The sequence below is a fragment of the Liolophura sinensis genome, unplaced genomic scaffold, assembly GCF_032854445.1.
Source record: "Liolophura sinensis isolate JHLJ2023 unplaced genomic scaffold, CUHK_Ljap_v2 scaffold_145, whole genome shotgun sequence".
Taxonomy (NCBI): domain Eukaryota; kingdom Metazoa; phylum Mollusca; class Polyplacophora; order Chitonida; family Chitonidae; genus Liolophura; species Liolophura sinensis.
In genome coordinates, this window is record NW_027018084.1 from 67,979 (window position 1) to 88,446 (window position 20,468).

Sequence of the window (20,468 nt, forward strand, 5' to 3'; positions counted from 1 at the left end):
GTATAACATCATCAACCATGCATGTCTATGTTTACAGGTGCACTAATATAACCAGTCCACTTTGTATGTCAAACTTACCGCTGGGTCAAGGTTGACAATGGAATGGTATGTATGGTGTGCGTTGTGTATTTGCGCAGGAGTTGTGAATGAACACACGGTGAACCGCCAGGTGGTACTCTGCCCTGTCCTATTGTGTTTACAGCCCACATCTGCATCCCATTAAATACAATTTTGATTTCTACAGGTGACGCTTCTGATGAACAGGCACTCGGGCTGAAACCTATCCATGCAGGTAGCCTACGTTTTTCTTTGTTCTGCAGGCTTTACGGGTAATTCGTGTGAAGTGTCCCACGCAGGGGTGCGGCGGGTACCGGCAGGCATGTGAACTGTTTATCTGATGGCCACCAACTTCTACTTCGGCAAGAAGACGGGTATACTGAAGTGTCGTGCAGGTCGCCATGTGAGAGTAAAGGACTTGTCGAGGACCGCTTTATGTCCAGCTAGAGTGGGAAAGGTTCTATTCTCTACAGCTGCACACAGGATGGGTAATCAAGGGTCTCAGGTGTGCATGACTGCTAATGAGGAGGTTGATACGCTTGTGCACGATGCTTTGAAAAAGGGGAACGTAGAGTGTTTACGTCTCATCCTCAAATCTGGCTTTTCCGCCAACGCCGTGGTGATAGGAAATAGCCGTGGCCTTCACATCGCTGCTAGATACAATCAGCCAGAATGTATGGACGTCCTGCTGAAGATGGGCGCCAATCGGAATCTGCCGGATGGGTCCGGTGAAACTCCGCTGCACATCGCTGCAGAGTGCGGCTCCAGGGACTGTGTGGACCTACTGATTAAGGCCAGGGTTCACCTCGAGTGTCGGGATATCTGGCAACGGACCCCGCTACTGAAGGCCGTTGTGAATCACCATTATACCATCGCCTCCATGTTAATGGCCGCGGGGGCAAGTGTCAACGCCGCGGACGATGATAAGAAGGTTCCGCTACACGTAGCCGCGAGCTACGGGAATTCTCGCGGCGTCAACGAACTCCTGGAGTGTGGTGGGGATATCGACTTCCAGGATCTGAACGGCAGAACTGCTCTGTACTTTGCGGTACTTTCGGGTCACAATCACATCGTTGCCAAGTTGATAAAACACGGTTGCAATGTGAACCTACGCCGACGAGAAGGGACAAATGCATTGTACCTGGCCGCCAAGAAACAGAACTTGAACTGTGTCCGGCAGTTGTTAGAGGCCGGTGCTGATACAGTTCACGTAGACCCTAGGAATTATCAGAATAGGGACGAATTGGTGAGGATAGCTATTCGCCAGCTAGGCTCTCAGGGAAAAACTCCACCGGACGCCTTTGAAATTCTGAACTTGACGATAACTGCCCACGGCCTTGTACCTGGACAGCAGCTAATGTCATCGGCGCTCACGCAGTACAAGAAGCAGCCGAACGGAGACATGCGATTGGTCATTCACCGCCTGATTTTGGCAGGGGGTGTGGTTAAAGTGCCGGACTCTGGAAATAACTCGCCGACCATTGGCTACCAAGAACTGCAAGAGGCGGTGTCAAAGTGGCAAATGGAGCACGGGATTGGTAATCCGAAAGCTCCGTCCACTCTGAAGGACGTTTGCCGGAGGATTATCAGAAGCTCGATCATGCATTCCTGTTCGGCAGGCAATGTCCTCTGCGCGTGTGATCGCTTACACCTTCCAAGGGCATTAAAAGAAATCATTTTATTGCAAAGACTATAATTTTACCTGTATAAATAAGTGTTTAGTGGAAAAGAATATGTTGATCAGGTATATATATATATATATATATATATATATATATATATATATATATATATACTCTCCTCTTTTGTGTTGAAGATTGTTATTTTTATATATTCAAAATTCTATGTGACTTTTACATTTACATAAATATGAATAGACTGTCTGTTTGTGAATCATGAAGTAGTAATGTGCACATTGGTGAAATTTTGTGGATGTGTACCTTTATATGTAATCATTGATCTGTTAACAACGAAAGTATTCTTGCCGCCGTCGTACATCGTTCAATATGGGGAATATGTGTTTTCGGTTATGTCTATTGTACTGCGTGTAACATAATGTAGGCGATACTGGATGCTCGTTGTTATGTGGGAAAACAAAGTGGTTAGCAATTCATCGCGGCGCACAGATCTAGTGACCTAGTTCAAATCACAGCCGTAGGTGGGACGGTTTGCAGCAACCAGTGAATGGTCTGGGTTTGGCCTTTGTTCGGTAGCCTCCCACCATAATGCTGGCCGCCGCCGTATAAGTGAAAATATTCTTGAGTACGGTGTAAAACATCAATCAATCAAATGAATAAATAAATATGAGAAAACTCTACAGAAGAATTTTCTAAAAAATTAAGTAAAATTAATATATAGTGATGTTAATTGCAATATATCAGAGGTCATTAACGGGAATTAGAAGACTTATTAGAAGAATTAGAACGTTTTCGACAAGCTGACAACAAAATGCTATGTTTGACTTCTAAGTACCAAAAACAAAATTCTTCACTGTATATTGCTTTTACCTAATTTTGCTTCAACCATGGTTCTATAGGGGGCGTGTAGTTTGCTACTATTTAAGCATTTACACGAACAGTTAAAAAAAAACTCGGGCTGAGGTAAATTGATAGGAGGTGTTTCAACGGTTACGTGCGACAAGTTTGTCAACTATCATACTGTCGTCGCTACTCTGGTTTTTACTCTCTTTGCTGTACGTCTTTGATTATATCATATTTTGTTGGTTTTGATGGATGTTTCAGAACTAATATAGGTAGTCGTAGCTGATGGCATATTTTAGGCCAGACACTGTGCCCCAGATTTCAGTCTTCAGCTGCAATATTAGATGGTCAGATTTGTGTTGAACCAGGGGCCTCTCCCCAATGGGGTCGCTGCGAGTTCAAGTCCGGCTCAAGTTGGCTTCCTCTCCGGCTGTACGTGGAAAGGTCTTACAGCAACCTGCGAATGATCGTGGTTTTCCCCTGGGCTGTGCCCGATTTCCTCCCACAAGCCTGCTGGCCGCTTTCGTATGAATAAAATATTCTTGAGAATGGCGTAAAACACCAAGCAAATAAAGAAATATGTATCAAAGCTTGGTAGCTCACTTATGGCTCTCTGGTTTCCTCGACCCATAAAACTAACAATCACCATGTGAGGGGAAAAAACATTTTGGGTGTGGTTGAAAAGGGTATTCTAAGCTTAAGTCATCATATGGAATCCAAGATTCGTTCTAGGTTTTAAATTCTACGAAAGATAGGGATGACAACTTGGCTTTGGCATATTCACTGTAAACAGCTCACCATAAGATATAAATTTTACAGATTTAGTTGACTATTGTGAACCATGCATGGGTAACTCCGCCTATAACCGCAGCCACACCTGTCAACTCTCTTTTTAACGATTAAAGAATAAAGGAATATATGAATGGTTCGTTAGTACGCAATATCCTGTGTAGGAAATAAACAAGGAAGGGAAATAAGCGTACTGAATAAGGCCATAAGTAGTTAGGAATGTGACTTAGGGGTCTCATTGAGGAGCCATTTTTTGAGGTTTTAGAGGAGTCGTTTTTTGAGGTGATGTGGTGGTGACGTCACACCTGCCAGCCCGAAGGGCTGGTAGGTGTGACGTCATCCCTCAGTTGTGGGTTTTTTTCCACGCCGCGGGGTGTATGTGTGTATAGACGAGTGTGATATAGTATAACCGTATAACAGTATAGGGAAAAAAAGAGCGAAAAAAAGAGGCAAAACGTCGGCTTGTAAAGTCGAGTGGGACAGCTCGAAAAGAGCTCCCGGGCGCCAAAACGAGCCAATGGGTGAGCCGGATTTGCCCCCAAACTGCCCAATGGGGGGCCCGCAAAACGGACCAATCAGCGTGCGAGAAGAGGTTACGTAAGAAAAAAACGAACCAATCAGCGCGTGGTGAATTTCCGCGTGGATAGGTAGTATAACCGTATAACAGTATAGGGCATGTAGGTGACATGTATAAGGGTGTACTCCCCAGCTCGCTGGCGCAGTGGCTGACGCAGTGGCTGGTTGACTGACTGGCAACAATGTATACAATGTATTCAAGGCGCAGCCGATCAAAAACCACGTGTCCAAACAAAAACCACGTGTCAAAACAAAGCACAGCTGACAACAGTGTTGGCCGGACTGCAGGCTGACTGGTGGGTAGGATCGCTCAGCGTGTCTTTGCAACACTGTTCGCCCAGGAAGGCTCACTGCTGCAGGCAGAGGGTCGGTGTTATGAACCGTAGACCCGGTCGGTGGGATTTTTTTTTGGGTGATCTGCCTGTCTGTCTACCTGCTGGTTGTGGTAGGGATGGATGGATCGACACCACACCCAAACATGCACGTACACTGGAGACTCTACTATACTATACTCTACTCTACTCTATACTATATATAGGCGGTGTAGTGGAATAGAGCACAGTAGAGTATAGGGGGAAAAAAAAAAGAGAAAAAACTTGGATCAGAAAATCTCGAAGCTTATAAGAAACTTGGAGGAGATCAATGTGATGGTATTTCACACATATTTTCAGCATCTATATTTTCACCAACATCCACATATTTAAGCAAGATATGTAACAGCCATTTCTTAAACGGTTAAATTCAATTATTCTTTATCCACTAATCTTAACACACATATACACAAGACAACCAAATGACCATGAAGGAGAAAACAACTACCAGGTTATATTAAAAAAATTCTTTTTTCAATGTTTTATTCTTTTCTATCAAAAATCTGAAATACAAAAGGATATACCGAAACATAAACTTGCAGTACTTGCTATGGGGAACCTAACAAAGCCCATACGTGTAAATGATAAAAATGATATTGAAAATAAATGATAAATGGGTGTGCTGAACAGCTAATTTGACTTTGAAAAGACCGGTCAAAGCAGGTGTCAAAATGTCTGGCTCTATTAGTAGAGATTGCCAAATGACCATCGAAGAGACCTAGCCTCTGTATAAAGTTAAGTTCCTACAATAGCAGAAGGTATACATTCGAAAAATTAATCTGTTATTTTTAACAGAAAATCTGTGATCTGAATGATGCTGGAATGTATTGTGTTATTACAATATAATATTCTGCCATATTCAACATAATATACTGTTAGTCTAATGCTAATTTTATGTGGGATTAATAGAATACGTGTTTTATATTCATCTGATACTCATCAGTTTTCATCTGATATTTTACATCACATGTGACCCGTTACAACTCCGGGAACAAGAAGATTCGAAGAAGGAAGAAGTCATTTAACAAGTCCACTCTGATACGGGCATCTCGTCCAAGGTCACGCCCCTTTCTAGCCCAGGGTCATATTGGTTATCAGAAATGAGAGAAAAAAAACAGAAAAAAACCAGGTCATCCATGGCTTTTCACAGGATCTGTTGGAAGCGTTCCACAGGTGGGTCGGGGTGGTTGGCATAGCTCGGCTGGGTGTAAGGACATGGTGGGCTAATGAACTCTAGGGCTGCAGCACAAAACAATAAACTCTGACAATTCTAGTTATGCAAATAGTTACTTTCCTGGCTAATATTCATTCAAAATATACTTGGGTAACCGCATGCGTGTATGTATGTGAGTATTTAACCATTCATTCTTCAAACGAGTTGCTAACACACACAATACCTGATGCATGTCACAAGTGCTTACATAACGGCAAACAGCTCAGCTATGAATAGTAATTTCCAGCAATTAAGTTTTTTGCAGCATGTCTTATTACATATGATCCAGTAAAGAAGTTTTTTTTATACTTTTCATATACTGTTACAAACATGTAACATGAGATAGCTCTTACTTTCTTAAATCAAGAAGCAAAGCTGGTTCAGGAAAGAAACAAGACATCAAAGCATACAATGGCCACTTATTCAATGAGGTATCATAAGTGAAAAAGGGTAGAGCTTGGGCGGTGAAGCATTTGTTTGTCTTTCCTTTCTTATCTGGACACTAACTTTACCTTCAAGAGGCACACCTAACTGCATCAAAGTGTACTCTGCTGCAAAAACCTTTGCCCCCTCAACAGTAGGACACAGTTTATTTGGGGTAAATGGATTACGATTTGGAAACTGAGTACCGAGAGCTGGTATGGTGATCTGAAAGACAAATGTACTTTACCATAGATTAACAATGTAAATGCCTAACATCAACTTCTACATATACTTATACATGTATAAACCCCAACCACAACATTCTTTTTTCGATTTACTTCAGATCAATTATTTTTATAAGATAATTTACTTCTTATTCTTTCTGGTACACATGGACATGATTAATTGTATAAATAAATAATAAAAAAAGTTACATTCCAGCAAAAAGAACTTGATTCTTATCTCTTCAAACAAGTTTCTTATCAACATTTTGTTGAAACCTATGGTAGTACCTTGTACAAAAAGAGCTCTAAGAGCTGTTGGGCACCACTTCCACCCCTTCCCATGAGAGAATGAAGCTGGTATACAGGACTTCCCCATCCATTCTTCTGACAAAGGTCATCGAGCACCTATAGTGAACATCGTTACATGCATGACATTCTTGATTTACTGAAGCCTCACTAGGGCAATCGGGCTATAAATTAAAGGTAATTAGTAAAACAAAAAATTCTTCCACAAAACAAAATCATGGTCAAAGGTTCAACACAGAGCCTTGCATTATGACAACTTTCAATGATAACAAAACAGCCAATTTTTTAGCTATTAACACACCTGATTAACGAAATTTAATTCAAAACTCATTACATGTATAGGAAATATTAGATAAGAATTAGTTTCTAAGTATGTTCCCTGTTACTTCAAAGTTTAAACAAACACCCATCTTCAACGAAACTGAACTAACTCACCTTCTGGTTAATTGCACAATCGGTTCATGTCTTTTAGTACGGCGTAGGCAGATTATAGATTTTAAGACTGCGTAATCCTTTAAGCATGCTTCAGAATAAGTTGCAATGCGCAACTTTTTAATGGGATATGGGACCGGAAACCTTCTGCATTGACAACGATACACACCTCCGCTGGATGTTTCCTAAAGCCACACCCCCTCAGCATCATCCCTCGGCCTCGCACAGGGCTTCTGATGCCCATGGGACCTCGCCCTGCCAACGCCCTGCTAACAGTACAAAAAAGCACAAATATTCCAGCTATTTCATGGTAAAAATTATGTGACTGAGCCTTCTTAAAGTTTCTTCTTCCTGCTTTTCCTCCTGAGATGTTCACATAAAATCAAATATATTGAGCTATTCAGGTTTGGTTGATGAAACTTAATGCTTCTTTGTATACTTACATGTAAGAAGCTCATAAAACGTTTTTTTGAGGACATTGCATGGATAACACATAAATGCAACTTCTTTCACGTCAAATGACTCTATCAACCACAATGGTAAAACCACTAAATATGGTAGTGTACCTTTCCTACATGTATGCTGTTGAATGGAAAGCTACAGAGTGACAATTAAAGAATATAGGTCACAGGTGGTACGAAGTTCACATTAATTCTTGGCAAAAAGCAAGCCCCTACCATTCAATAAAATCGCCTGTTTTCAATAAAGCTATGCCTTGCACAGTCTTGCAAATATTTCTGCTCCGTGTGAAGCACCTTCCAACTGAAATCCGTCATTACCTCATTTTGGATTTCAGTTGCCAAAGTAGACTTACCCATGTCATTTTTCTAGTTCTCACTCTGTACTCTGTATCCATTAGCATATCAGCAGGAGAGCTACAATACTGTACTTTGTAAAAACCACTTGCATATGCTTATTTACAGTTACAGTTATTACAGACAAATCATAAGGTAAAATTTAATCTTAGGTTATCTAAGATTTCATCATAGATGATCACAACTGAAATGATTTAAAACCAAAGACAAATATCCTGTTCCTGGTCTGAAGCACACAAATGACAGAGCATCTGACACTTCTGAGAACCCTGATATTAAACAGACAAACTGGACACACACGGTGGAATATGACAACCTATGCTCTTAATTCCGCAAATATTGTTCTAAGCTAACTGATTTTTATAAAAATTCCAAGAATACAACTCTATTCTGACTGCCAGATCATCTGCTGTGCTGGATTCTCATCTGTATTCTTATATCGGGTGAACAGAGTTGTGGATTTCAGGCCAAAATAGTTCTTACCTTGCGGGTGGTGGAGACATCGGGTTGTAATACAATGGAGGCGAGTAACTAGGATCATAGCCATAGCCCTGAAAAATTTGTCACAGTATCAAGTACACTTGTCATACAACCAAAGCATGCATAACCCCCCTACCTTAACATACGAGGAACTCTTACCCTAACATAACAGAGCCCATGACCTATAAATTCATGTACAAATCCAGGTCTTACTCCAATTTCCTCCATCCATAAACCTGATCGTGGTGGAATAATGTGACAATTCTTGAATATAGTATTATACACTGATTAAAAAAAAAGTTATTATTAAAGATTTTTAGCATGTAGTTCTAATCATTTTTTAATCAACGGCCTGAAAGGCTAAGGCATTATACTACACATATGAGGCCTTCAATATTTCTACACACTGGAAAATTTCAACATCATAAGCCATCAGTGGCATTCCCTACCCTTGCATACCGGATTGGAAACCCCTATGCTTACATACCAGAAACTCTTATGCTGACATATGAGAACCCCTTACCCTTCCACTCGTGGCCCAGGTGAGTATAATTACTTGTGTAGTTCTGAGTGGATTGTCTCCCTAATAGTTAGTTTCTCTACATTGTGAAGGGGAATATACCTTCAATGGTTGACACAACAAATAATGTTATCCTACCACATGAGGAACTCTTACCCTGACAGGTGATACTTCTTTCTGCTTCCAAGATTCCAACGCTTCCGGGCCTCTGTTGTATGCTCTATCAACCTCACCCAAGTGGCAGTCCTGATTAGCCTGCAATAAAGAATTTTCATCAGTAGTAAAATTCAATTATTTACCTGATATAAATATATATAAATAATTTGGTTTTTATATGCAAAGCTTACTTCACACCTATCCTACCACATGAGGAACTCTTACCCTGACATATGATACTTCTTTCTGCTTCCAAGATTCCAACGCTTCCTGGCCTCTGTTGTATGCTCTATCAACCTCACCCAAGTGGTAGTCCTGATTAGCCTGCAATAAAGAATTTTCATCAGTAGTAAAATTCAATTATTTACCTGATATAAATATATATAAATAATTTGGTTTTTATATGCAAAGCTTACTTCACACCTATCCTACCACATGAGGAACTCTTACCTTGACACATGATACTTCTTTCTGCTTCCAAGATTCCAACGCTTCCTGACCTCTGTTGTATGCTCTATCAACCTCACCCAAGTGGCAGTCCTGATTAGCCTGCAATAAAGAATTTTCATCAGTGGTAAAATTCAATTATTTACCTGATATAAATATATATAAATAATTTAACTAGGATCAAAATCATAGCCATAGCCCTGAAAAATTTGTCACAGTATCAAGTACACTTGTCATACAACCAAAGCATGCATGAAAGCAGATTCGCTCAAAGGGTTGAACAGCTGACTTGCTTCCACTGTAGGTACTTGACCTATAAATTCATGTACAAATCCAGCCAGATATATGAGAACCCCCTACCTTAACATATGAGCAACTCTTACCCTGACGTAACAGAGCCCACAACCCTAACATACAAGGAACTCTTACCCTGACATAACAGAGCCCACTACCCTGACTGATTGATTAGCCTGCCATAAAGAATTTTCATCAGTGGTAAAATTCAATTATTTACCTGATATAAATATATATAAATAATTTAACTAGGATCAAAATCATAGCCATAGCCCTGAAAAATTTGTCACAGTATCAAGTACACTTGTCATACAACCAAAGCATGCATGAAAGCAGATTCGCTCAAAGGGTTGAACAGCTGACTTGCTTCCACTGTAGGTACTTGACCTATAAATTCATGTACAAATCCAGGTCTTACTCCAATTTCCTCCATCCATAAACCTGATCGTGGTGGAATAATGTGACAATTCTTGAATATAGTATTATACACTGATTAAAAAAAAAGTTATTATTAAAGATTTTTAGCATGTAGTTCTAATCATTTTTTAATCAACGGCCTGAAAGGCTAAGGCATTATACTACACATATGAGGCCTTCAATATTTCTACACACTGGAAAATTTCAACATCATAAGCCATCAGTGGCATTCCCTACCCTTGCATACCGGATTGGAAACCCTTATGCTTACATACCAGAAACTCTTATGCTGACATATGAGAACCCCTTACCCTTCCACTCGTGGCCCAGGTGAGTATAATTACTTGTGTAGTTCTGAGTGGATTGTCTCCCTAATGGTTAGTTTCTCTTCATTGTGAAGGGGAATATACCTTCAATGGGTGACACAACAAATAATGTTATCCTACCACATGAGGAACTCTTACCCTGACAGGTGATACTTCTTTCTGCTTCCAAGATTCCAACGCTTCCGGGCCTCTGTTGTATGCTCTATCAACCTCACCCAAGTGGCAGTCCTGATTAGCCTGCAATAAAGAATTTTCATCAGTAGTAAAATTCAATTATTTACCTGATATAAATATATATAAATAATTTGGTTTTTATATGCAAAGCTTTACCCAGATATATGAGAACCCCCTACCTTAACATATGAGGAACTCTTACCCTGACGTAACAGAGCCCACTACCCTAACATGCGAGGAACTCTTACCCTGACATAACAGAGCCCACTACCCCGACATATGAGGAACTCTTACCCTGACATATGAGAACCTCCTACCCAGATATATGAGAACCCCCTACAGATATATGAGAACAACCTACCTTAACATACGAGGAACTCTTACCCTGACATAACAGAACCCCCTAGCCTACCACATGAGGAACTCTTACCCTGACAGATGATACTTCTTTCTGCTTCCAAGATTCCAACGCTTCCTGGCCTCTGTTGTATGCTCTATCAACCTCACCCAAGTGGCAGTCCAAGGCCTTCAATATTTCTACACACTGGAAAATTTCAACATCATAAGCCATCAGTGGCATTCCCTACCCTTGCATACCGGATCTGAAACCCCTATGCTTACATACCAGAAACTCTTATGCTGACATATGAGAACCCCTTACCCTTCCACTCGTGGCCCAGGTGAGTATAATTACTTGTGTAGTTCTGAGTGGATTGTCTCCCTAATAGTTAGTTTCTCTTCATTGTGAAGGGGAATATACCTTCAATGGTTGACACAACAAATAATGTTATCCTACCACATGAGGAACTCTTACCCTGACAGATGATACTTCTTTCTGCTTCCAAGATTTCAACGCTTCCGAGCCTCTGTTGTATGCTCTATCAACCTCACCCAAGTGTCGGTTCTGATTAACCCGCAATAAAGAATTTTCATCAGTAGTAAAATTCAATTATTTACCTGATATAAATATATATAAATAATTTGGTTTTTATATGCAAAGCTTACTTCACACATACACGACAGATGAGTTTACAATGGTGAAAGAAAGCTGATGGGGGAAAAATGTGGACAGGTCCCGGTTTCCGACCAAATACCTTCCACAAACTCTCAATTTGAAAACATTTGAACTCTTCCAACTTAACACAGTTTACTCCACATACTATGTTGCAAACAAACTTAACCTATGGAAGAGGATGATCGCTGGGCTGTCCTGAATTACACATTTGAGACGATTTTCACGATGTGGCAGCAACATTGACCAAATGATTTCTTACCTGCTCTCTTCCTTTTGCCCATGCAACCTCAATGTAAGCACCTTCAACATTCATTCCTAGAGAGAAATATACATGACTTATTATATAACGCCTTCTCACCTTGATCTTCCTTTAATTTTATTTCTTGAAAGAATGAGGACGTAGTACAAATGCTACACATCAGTTAAAAAAGTGTTCCAGATACAGTCTACCTAGAGTTTCTCCCAAAGAAAACTTCTTATTTTCTCAAAAAATTCCCGGCAAAATGGTCCCGGGATCTTGGGTTCAATATTCAGCCTATTACATGTAACTGTTGAAACAACTTCCCTCTTTTAAACATTTGATCATTTAATGTTCAACAGCTTCTTTTCATGCTGAATGATTTATTGATTGGCCCGTTTTTACGCTGTACTCAAGAATATTTCACTTATACGACGGTGATCAGCATTATAGCATGAGTAAACCAGGCAGAGCCTGGTGGAAACCCACAACCATTCACAGGTTGCTGGCAGACCTTCCCATCCATGTTGAATGAGGGGTGATATTAAGTTAATAATAAGCTACCATAAAAGCCAATTTATACAGAAATTTATCCAAACAAATATTCTAGAGAATGCCCACACCTTATGTTTTGAAGTGTGAATTTATACTGTATGTGCTCTTCTGTAAATATATGTAAGTCTGTCCCATAAATGTGAGCCATTTCCTGTACGTAGTTGGAGTATCAAACATCCTATAGGCAAGCGATGCGTCAGTTATTCACTGTTTCATCTTAATTACTTGAGTTAGCATGTTTTCCCAATATTCTCCCTTAGATGTTGGTGGATATTCTATCATGTAATTTTCTGTAAACATCAATCAAGTGGAAAAACTAGTTAAAACATACTAATGTGCCACACGCGACTGACAAACGAAAATGAACTTTTACTTATCAGAAACAGAACTATCCGAATGGAAATATATCACACTCTATAAATGCACACAAAAACTACATTCGCCTACCGATAGAAAAAATATACTTCCGTTAATGCATTTGTATTTATCCAAAACCAATCAACACAACTCCAAAATAAATAATTTTTCTCACCATTAAGTTTAGCCATGGCCTTGATAGCAGCATCTTTGTCGCTAAAACGAATGAATGCATAATCTCTTATCTTCTTTACTCTTCCCACAGCGTTGTCTCTTCCCACAACTTGACTGCACAGCTTTCTAATTTTGTCTTCTGTAGTTGTCGACATAAGGTTCCCCACGTGCAAAACCACCTTCTGTAATACAAATATGCACAACATAAATATTATTCCAGTCATACAAATATGCACAATATTAATGTAAAAGATGACGACGCATCAGTGCTTTTCAGCCATAAGTGACTATATTAATTATCACCACAGCCTCCCATACAAAAGAAATCACTTGTTGCAAGAAATGTTGCGCGCGCGCGCGCACACCACCCTCTCATGACAGAAAATGCAACAAATGCTGCACGCGCGCACACCACCTTCTCGTGACGGAAAATGAAAGAGCAGACGATAAGAAATTGCAAGAAGTTACGCGACATTTTACACATATCCACCCACACAAAATGCCCCTCTGATACAAAAAATTTTAGTTCAATTATAACTTTTCAAATAACGGCTTACATAAAGGTCAAATTTGTTTGGACTGTGGTACCTACTCGTGAATTTTACAACTAACCAACCGATATTTCCGACGTCTGGTGCCGTCTACATTGGCAATTAAATGTGTTTTAATTTGCAACGAAGAGACAACCAAAAAAGTTTCTATAGTGGAAATTACATGACTTACAGAAGAGTTGCGAACACACAAGAGCTGGCCTTTACGAATTTCGTAGTTGTGAAGCTCCTTTACCGCTTGATTCGCGTGTTCTTTGTTAGTGTATGTAACGAATCCATATCCTCTATGGGGTCCAAAGCGGCGGTTCGTTACGAGTTTCAGTTCGTAAATCTTTCCTATCTTCTCAAATACTGGAACGAGCTCGTCTTCGTAACAGTCTTTTGGAATACCTCCGACGAAAATTCCACAATCCTTTAAAGGAGCCCGGCTTTCCCAGTCGGGAGGTGGACCGCCGTACTTTCTTTCCCGTTTTTCTCGCCGTATGGTGTATCCTGTTCTCGCCGTAAGGTTCAGCAAGGCTTCGTTTGGCTCCCGGGTCACACGACGTGGCAAAGCCTCCTCCGCGGACGCCATACCTACACCCTACTCCACCCTGCTGGTCCCACTGCTGACGAACTAGAAGTAGGCAAACTGGACTTTGCCACGCACGTGCGTGGACTTAGAAGAGCCCTACAGCGCCATCTATGATGTCCAATAATTATTGTTTTATTCAAATTTACATAGAAAAGGCATCAAATCCAGAGAATATGACCGCAGAAACGTGTAAGGCAACATATAGGTAAAAAATAAGCTGATAACTTGGAGGGGCACGGTTATGTAGCACTCGCTGTGCCACTGCGAAAGCAGTTCACCCGTGAGTCTCAAGTATCGAAAATTGAACTGTTCATAGTACGAAATGTGAGAAGAGCCCTACAGCGCCATCTATGATGTCCAATAATTATTGTTTTATTCCAATGTACATAGAAAAGACACCAAATCCAAAGAATATGACCACAGAAACGTGTAAGGCAACATATAGGTGAAAAAATAAGCTGATAACTTGGAGGCATACGGTTATGCAGCACTCGCTGTGCCACTGCGAAAAGCAGTTCACCTGCGAGTCTCAAGTATCGAAAATTGAACCATTCATAGTACGAAATATGGCATGTGTTTATACTTCAGTGAGTGTTCGGCTATACCAACTATCTGGGTGATTGAAAATGACCCGAATCCAATCTACTATCGCTGACATCGATTTGACAACAGGCATTGTCCTGTGTAATATTCAAAAATAGAAAAAACAAATTTTGTTTTCGCGTGGTTCTAGCTTCTGCATTGTCTTCTAGAACAGCTTATCATGTTCCAGGCAAACTTTCGCACTGCGACGTCCAAGACAGACCAATGAGCGCGACAAGGAGTAAAACGTCGGCTTGTAAAGTCGAGTGGAGCAGCTCCAACAGCTCCATGCTATGCCAGCTATGCCGACCACCCCGACCCACCTGTGGAACGCTTCCAACAGATCATGTGATCAACCATGGATGACCTACGGTACATATATATTGATCCGGCATTTCAATCTTTCAGACATGGATATACATGTATAACTTAGATTAGGGCCTGGAAACTAAACACCTGCCTAAACATGGCTCGCATGAGAAAGGTTTGTATTATAATGTGTTATAATAAAGACCGTATATTTTGACAAATAGAGTTAATTTTTTTTCTTTTTTTCATTTTGAAATTTCAGTTTAATTTTCTATCATCTGTATCGATCAATTATACTGCTGGTTTAATATACAGAACCTGTTAAGTATACATGACACGTCTGAGTAAAAGTCAGACTTACCTGGTGACCACACCCGCCTTGATTACTATAGGCTTGATTCTGGGATCGACCATGGCTGTAAGGAATCAGTGACAAATCCGAACGCTATCTGAAGACGCCGCGTTTGGGCTTACTCTTCAGGAGATGCACTTACAATTTCTGCTTTTCTGACTGCTGTTGTTGTAGCGATGAAAGCGGCTCCTGCAAGATGGCAACAGTACCGAACAGCAGACGTTCATGATAAGACCGGAAGTACATCAACAACAGACGGAGCAGTTACCTCCCGTATTCCATATTATACTGATAGAGTAAAGCGTCCGCAGAGGCCCACTGCATCCACACGTGAACAAATACATATACATGGGGAATGAAAACCATTACTGAAAACAGAGCTAAAAAAATACTGATTTCTGGACTTCTGATAACGTTTGTTTCACCCATAGAGCACACATAAAAGTGTACTTGTTTGGGTGTTTATTAAGTCTCGGATTAAGGCAGTCTATCTTAATCCCAGATTGAACTCACTTGAACTCTTTGATAATTCCTGGTACAAATTATCCAGTTTCTGAGTTAAGAAAACAAGTTTTTAGAACTATAATCTATATGTTAATCTACTACATGTATATGACATGTGACCCAGGAACCTCTCCACACTGGGGTCGCTGTGAGTCCAGTTCATGCTGGCTTCCTTTCGTGCCGTACATGGGAAGGTCTGTCAGCAACCTGCCCATGGTTGTGGGTGTCCTCTGGGTTATGCACAAATTCCTCCCACCAAAATGTTGGTCGCCTTTGTATAAGTAAACATTTCTTGAGTATGACGTACACCACCATTGCCCAATCAAATCAATAAATGAATAGTAAGCAAGGCAGGGATGTCCATACCACGACCATGTTAAAACTTCCAAAGATAATTTGTTCATTCCTGTAATGTTGTGTTGGTGTTAAAAAAGTGTTCATAATAATCAAATAAAAAATAAAAAAAGCACTTACCTGGCCCTGTTCCCCACGTTGATGGACACGCCAGTCCCACAATCGGTAAAAAGTTTTACCACAGGCAATCGCACACACGCTCGTTGTTTTTTTCCATGCTCCCGCTGGCAGCGCACCAAATGCTCCCGTCGGGAAAACGCCCGCCCGCAGGTTGGGCAGGTGAACCCTTTTTTCTGGGGTTGGTGGTGTGCATGGTGGTGAGGGGTGGTGGTGCGTCTGCTGGTGACGCAGCCAGTCGTCCCACCGACTGAAGTCCCTGGCGCACATCATGCAGGTAAACGGCTTCTTCTTCTTCCCTTCACCTGTATGATTTCCATCTCCATCTCCAACCATTCTCGCGCGCGGATAGGTCCGTTTTGGGGGCCGTCCATTGGTCCGTTTTGGGGGCAAATCCCGCTCACCCATTGGTTCGTTTTGGGCGACAAAGAGCTCTTTTCGAGCTGTCCCACTCGACTTTACAAGCCGACGTTTTGCCTCTTTTTTTTCACTCCCACTACCACCACTGCCCCTATACTATACTCTATTATACTACACTCCACTCTAGTATACACACCCCGTCGTGGAAAAAACCCACCACCACCACTACCTGACACACACCTGACACGTCACAGGTGTGACGTCACTCCCAGCCATGCGCAAATAAGGCAAACACAGCAGAGCAGATTAAAATGACTGCATCTTGGGAAGGACAGTCCAAATTACCGAAAAGCTCCTGATTAACCTTTGAATGACGAAGGCAATTCAAGAATGAATAACCATTTATGCGCATGTCTCATAAATTCTTGAATAATGTTGAGTCGTACATGTAGCGATTGGACCATATGTGATATAGGGGACAACAACAATAAATCTGTACTTCCACTTCACTGCCAAATGTTAACAAGAATGTGAAATAACCCACCTTCCAGCTACAGGTTTTCAAATGACTTAATGCTTGAATTAAAAAGTATACATATGCAAAAATAAAACAAGCATCATTACGTTGTCTTTTTTACCTGAGACACGCGTAGTGATATCACCCATGACCTAACCACTCCCATCACCATCCGCCCACGCTAAATAGTCCCCCTTACATAACTCGTTCTCGCGCACTTATCTACATGGAGTAGAAAAAAACACATCCACATGTCACCTACATAATTACACGCAGTAGACCATATCACTTCAACGAGTCGTCTATAACCTAAAAATTTTTTTATACATAATACATAGGAACCATCCAGATAGGTAGGTAGCCGTGGCTTGTCAGCTGTGGTTGATCATGCGTGGTTAATCACAGCCCGACTGGTTGGTAACACTGTATACAAGACCGTCTACGGTGAACAGCACGGTCGGTTGGATGCTATGCCTGCCTGGCTGACAACAATGTTTAGGCAGGCTGGCAGGCTGGTCGTCGCTCAACAACCGTGCGGCTCGCCGGACCGATTTCGTTGACGTCCGCGCTCCGCCACAGGCCAGGTGGCACGTTTGCCGGATTCTCTGGTCGGGGGAGACCCCTAACATATACACTACAACGTGTGCGTTACACTGAATCCTTATCCATTAAAATCCATATCACTGCTTTGATATAGGATATACTCCTACTGTGGCTTGTTGCAAGCAAAAGTGTAAGTATATCTGTCAAAAAAAATATCTATTTCCCAGCAACCCTTATCAAGGCTAAAACCCAACAGCTCTTGTCAGGGCTAATCATTTACCTATCATTTACCACCATGTATCGGAGTAGGCGGGGGCCTGGGAATGTGGTGTGAATGTCTGTGGTGAAGTTTGGAGCAGCTTGTCGTCTATGGCTAATAAAAAAAAAAAATGCACCAACCTGTATGGTTCTCAAAAAATACGACGCGCCATTTTTTTTTGTACCTGAGACACGCGTAGTGATACGTAACCTCACCACTCCCATCTCCATCCGCGCACGCGAAATAGTCCCCTTACAAAAGCGAAAATAGTCCCCTTACATAACCGATTGGTCCATTTTTTCTTACGTAACCCCCTTCTCGCGCCGATTGGTCTGTTTTGCGGGCCCTCCATTGGTTCGTTATGGGGTAAATCCCGTTCACCCATTGGTCCGTTTTTGGCGACCAAGAGCTGGCCCACTCAACTTTACAAGCCTATTTAGTGTGCGAGCCAAACATATGATGTCTGACAGTGTGCTGATATAACACAAAACTTGTTTAGATTTCGACCGCGGCCCGGACAGGAAGCCAGCATGAGCTGGACTTGAACTCTCAGTGATTGCATTCGATATCTATTTAACAAATGTTTTCTGTATTGTTTTATTTTCACGTGACAATTGCGTTAGATAGTCCATTTGCTTTTTTTGTTTCAGATTTAATGCCGAACGCAACAATACTGTACATATGTACGATGTTGGGTTGGAAGTAAACCACCGGCGTTCGTTAAGTCACCCACAGGCTTTCCCGCACACGACCGGCAGATATTGGTAAAAGGCTAGTGATCCATACGGTCATACATCATTTGAAGAACACAAGTCATAAGTAGAAAACTATTCGAAATTTTACGTGTAAATATGTCCCTTCACCTGGTTGCAGTTAGCTATACAAGACATATCATTATAAAATAAGTTTCGAAATAATAAATTCACTTTAATAATATACTACTACAGTAAAATCTGCACACTCATAACCTGATATTAAAACAAATGGAATTCATATGAAGAATTTTACTAATGCGACTTATCTGCATGCATCATTCAAAAGCCAGTTTAAAGACTTAAGAGTCTAATAACCGTTAACACTCTTTGTGTGACTGAAAAGAGTGGAAATGTGGGATAAACTGTGCCTTTTTGTCCTGTTGTTAAACATTTTCATGGCAGAAAATGACCCTGAACAAAATAAGGTATCTACTCTAATAAAACCGAATTGAGATACATGTGAAAAGTTGAATTACGCCCAAACTAATCTTGTTGTCAGTCACTTCTTCATTGCCACGGTTGTCAGTCACTTCTTCATTGTCACGGCTATAACCCTTGTTTCCAGTTACTTCCTTATTGTCACGGTCATAACCCTTCTGATCAGACAACTTTTCTTGACGGGAGTTATAACCCTTGTGGTCAGGCAATTCTTTCTGCCTGCTTTCATAACTCATGTGATTAGACAACTCTTCTTGGCGTGGGGTTATAACCCTTGTGGTCAGGCAATTCTTTCTGCCTGCTTTCATAACCCTTCTGATCAGACAACTCTTCTTGGCGGTGGTTATAAACCTTGTGGTCAGGCAATTCTTTTTGCCTGGTATCATAACCATTCTTGGCGGTGATCATAACGATTGCGATCAGGCAGTTCGTTATACCCGCAGTTTTAATCCTTGTCATCACATAAATCTTCCTGGTCATGGTTATAACCCGCATGATGACGCAGATCTTCTTGGCGGCGGTTACAATCCTTGTAATCAGGCAATTCCTTATAACCATGATTAAAAGAAAACACAAAAAAACCGGGGATGGATTCCATAGTAAGGGAACAGTATTATTAGTATTCTTTACAGCAATGTACAGGTCTGTAACACGGAGCGTTGATAGACCTCTGTTAACGTGGGACGAGCAATCTCTACGTAATACGCTTGAATAGGTCGGGAATCCTCGACATGCTGACAGACGTCTTCAGTGTACGCTTGCAGCACCTGCAGTCGTCCCCCGTTCACCCTACCATCCGCAAACATACTATGAAGTACACTTGTGTAGCTTTGCAGGTCGGTGACGACAGCGACCCAGTCTTTCCATTGCGGCGTTGTACGGAGCTTCGCCAGGCTAAAAAAGACATAAAGAAGACACCGTCGTCATTCTAATGCCATCACCGACCGAACCCTAGCCACATCAATCAAAACGATAGATAGGTAGATAGATAGATAGATAGATAGATAGATAGACTATCCCTTCACCAACAGGTAAAGACAATAACCAACACCAAAGACCAGGGTCGTCAACCTGAAAACTTTTTTTATTTATTTTTTCGAACTCGAACAGTGAACAAACGAATGAACGAATAAATACATGCTGTAAGTGTCCATTATTTTGGTGTCACGGTGAGAAATGTCTCGTGATGACGATTGTATCGCCAATATGAAAGTCCTGACACTGGTCAATGTTTATAACGCGCACCACCCTAGTCATCTTCCTGTAAAAAACACACATAGGTAAAAAACAAAACGAGAATGTATGAAGGGAAAAAAAAAAACAAACAAAAAAAAAGCTGGGTAAGGGTGGTGCGGTTAAAACAAAAACACACTCACTCGGTCATCGTAGCCTGGGTGGTCTGGGTAGCCTGGGT

General features: G+C 41.2%; 2 protein-coding genes across 7 annotated transcripts; one reads left to right on the forward strand and one right to left on the reverse strand.

Moving 5' to 3' along the window:
- The first annotated feature begins 320 nt into the window (after nucleotides 1-320).
- LOC135481487 (serine/threonine-protein phosphatase 6 regulatory ankyrin repeat subunit B-like) lies at nucleotides 321-1,797 on the forward strand. The gene has a single exon (XM_064761304.1). It carries the CDS (start codon nucleotides 398-400, stop codon nucleotides 1,751-1,753), a length of 1,356 nt encoding a protein of 451 aa, XP_064617374.1. The 5' UTR covers nucleotides 321-397; the 3' UTR covers nucleotides 1,754-1,797.
- A 3,420-nt stretch (nucleotides 1,798-5,217) lies between these two features.
- On the reverse strand, nucleotides 5,218-17,159 carry LOC135481486 (APOBEC1 complementation factor-like). Of its 6 annotated transcripts, XM_064761303.1 has the most exons (15): nucleotides 16,186-17,159; nucleotides 15,217-15,396; nucleotides 12,841-13,021; nucleotides 11,775-11,830; nucleotides 11,315-11,404; nucleotides 10,931-11,044; nucleotides 10,465-10,563; nucleotides 9,293-9,391; nucleotides 9,068-9,166; nucleotides 8,843-8,941; nucleotides 8,170-8,237; nucleotides 7,041-7,140; nucleotides 6,422-6,538; nucleotides 5,999-6,134; nucleotides 5,218-5,512 (listed from the first exon to the last, which is right to left on the reverse strand). In XM_064761303.1, the coding sequence occupies exons 3-15, from the start codon at nucleotides 12,992-12,994 to the stop codon at nucleotides 5,418-5,420; spliced, it is 1,326 nt and encodes a 441-aa protein (XP_064617373.1). In that variant the 5' UTR covers nucleotides 12,995-13,021; nucleotides 15,217-15,396; nucleotides 16,186-17,159; the 3' UTR covers nucleotides 5,218-5,417. The 6 variants fall into 6 exon arrangements, with proteins under 6 accessions (XP_064617373.1, XP_064617371.1, XP_064617368.1 ...); XM_064761301.1 differs by lacking the exon at nucleotides 16,186-17,159 and having other exon boundaries at nucleotides 15,217-15,766; XM_064761298.1 differs by lacking the exons at nucleotides 15,217-15,396; nucleotides 16,186-17,159 and adding an exon at nucleotides 13,563-14,150.
- Between the last annotated feature and the right edge of the window lie 3,309 nt (nucleotides 17,160-20,468).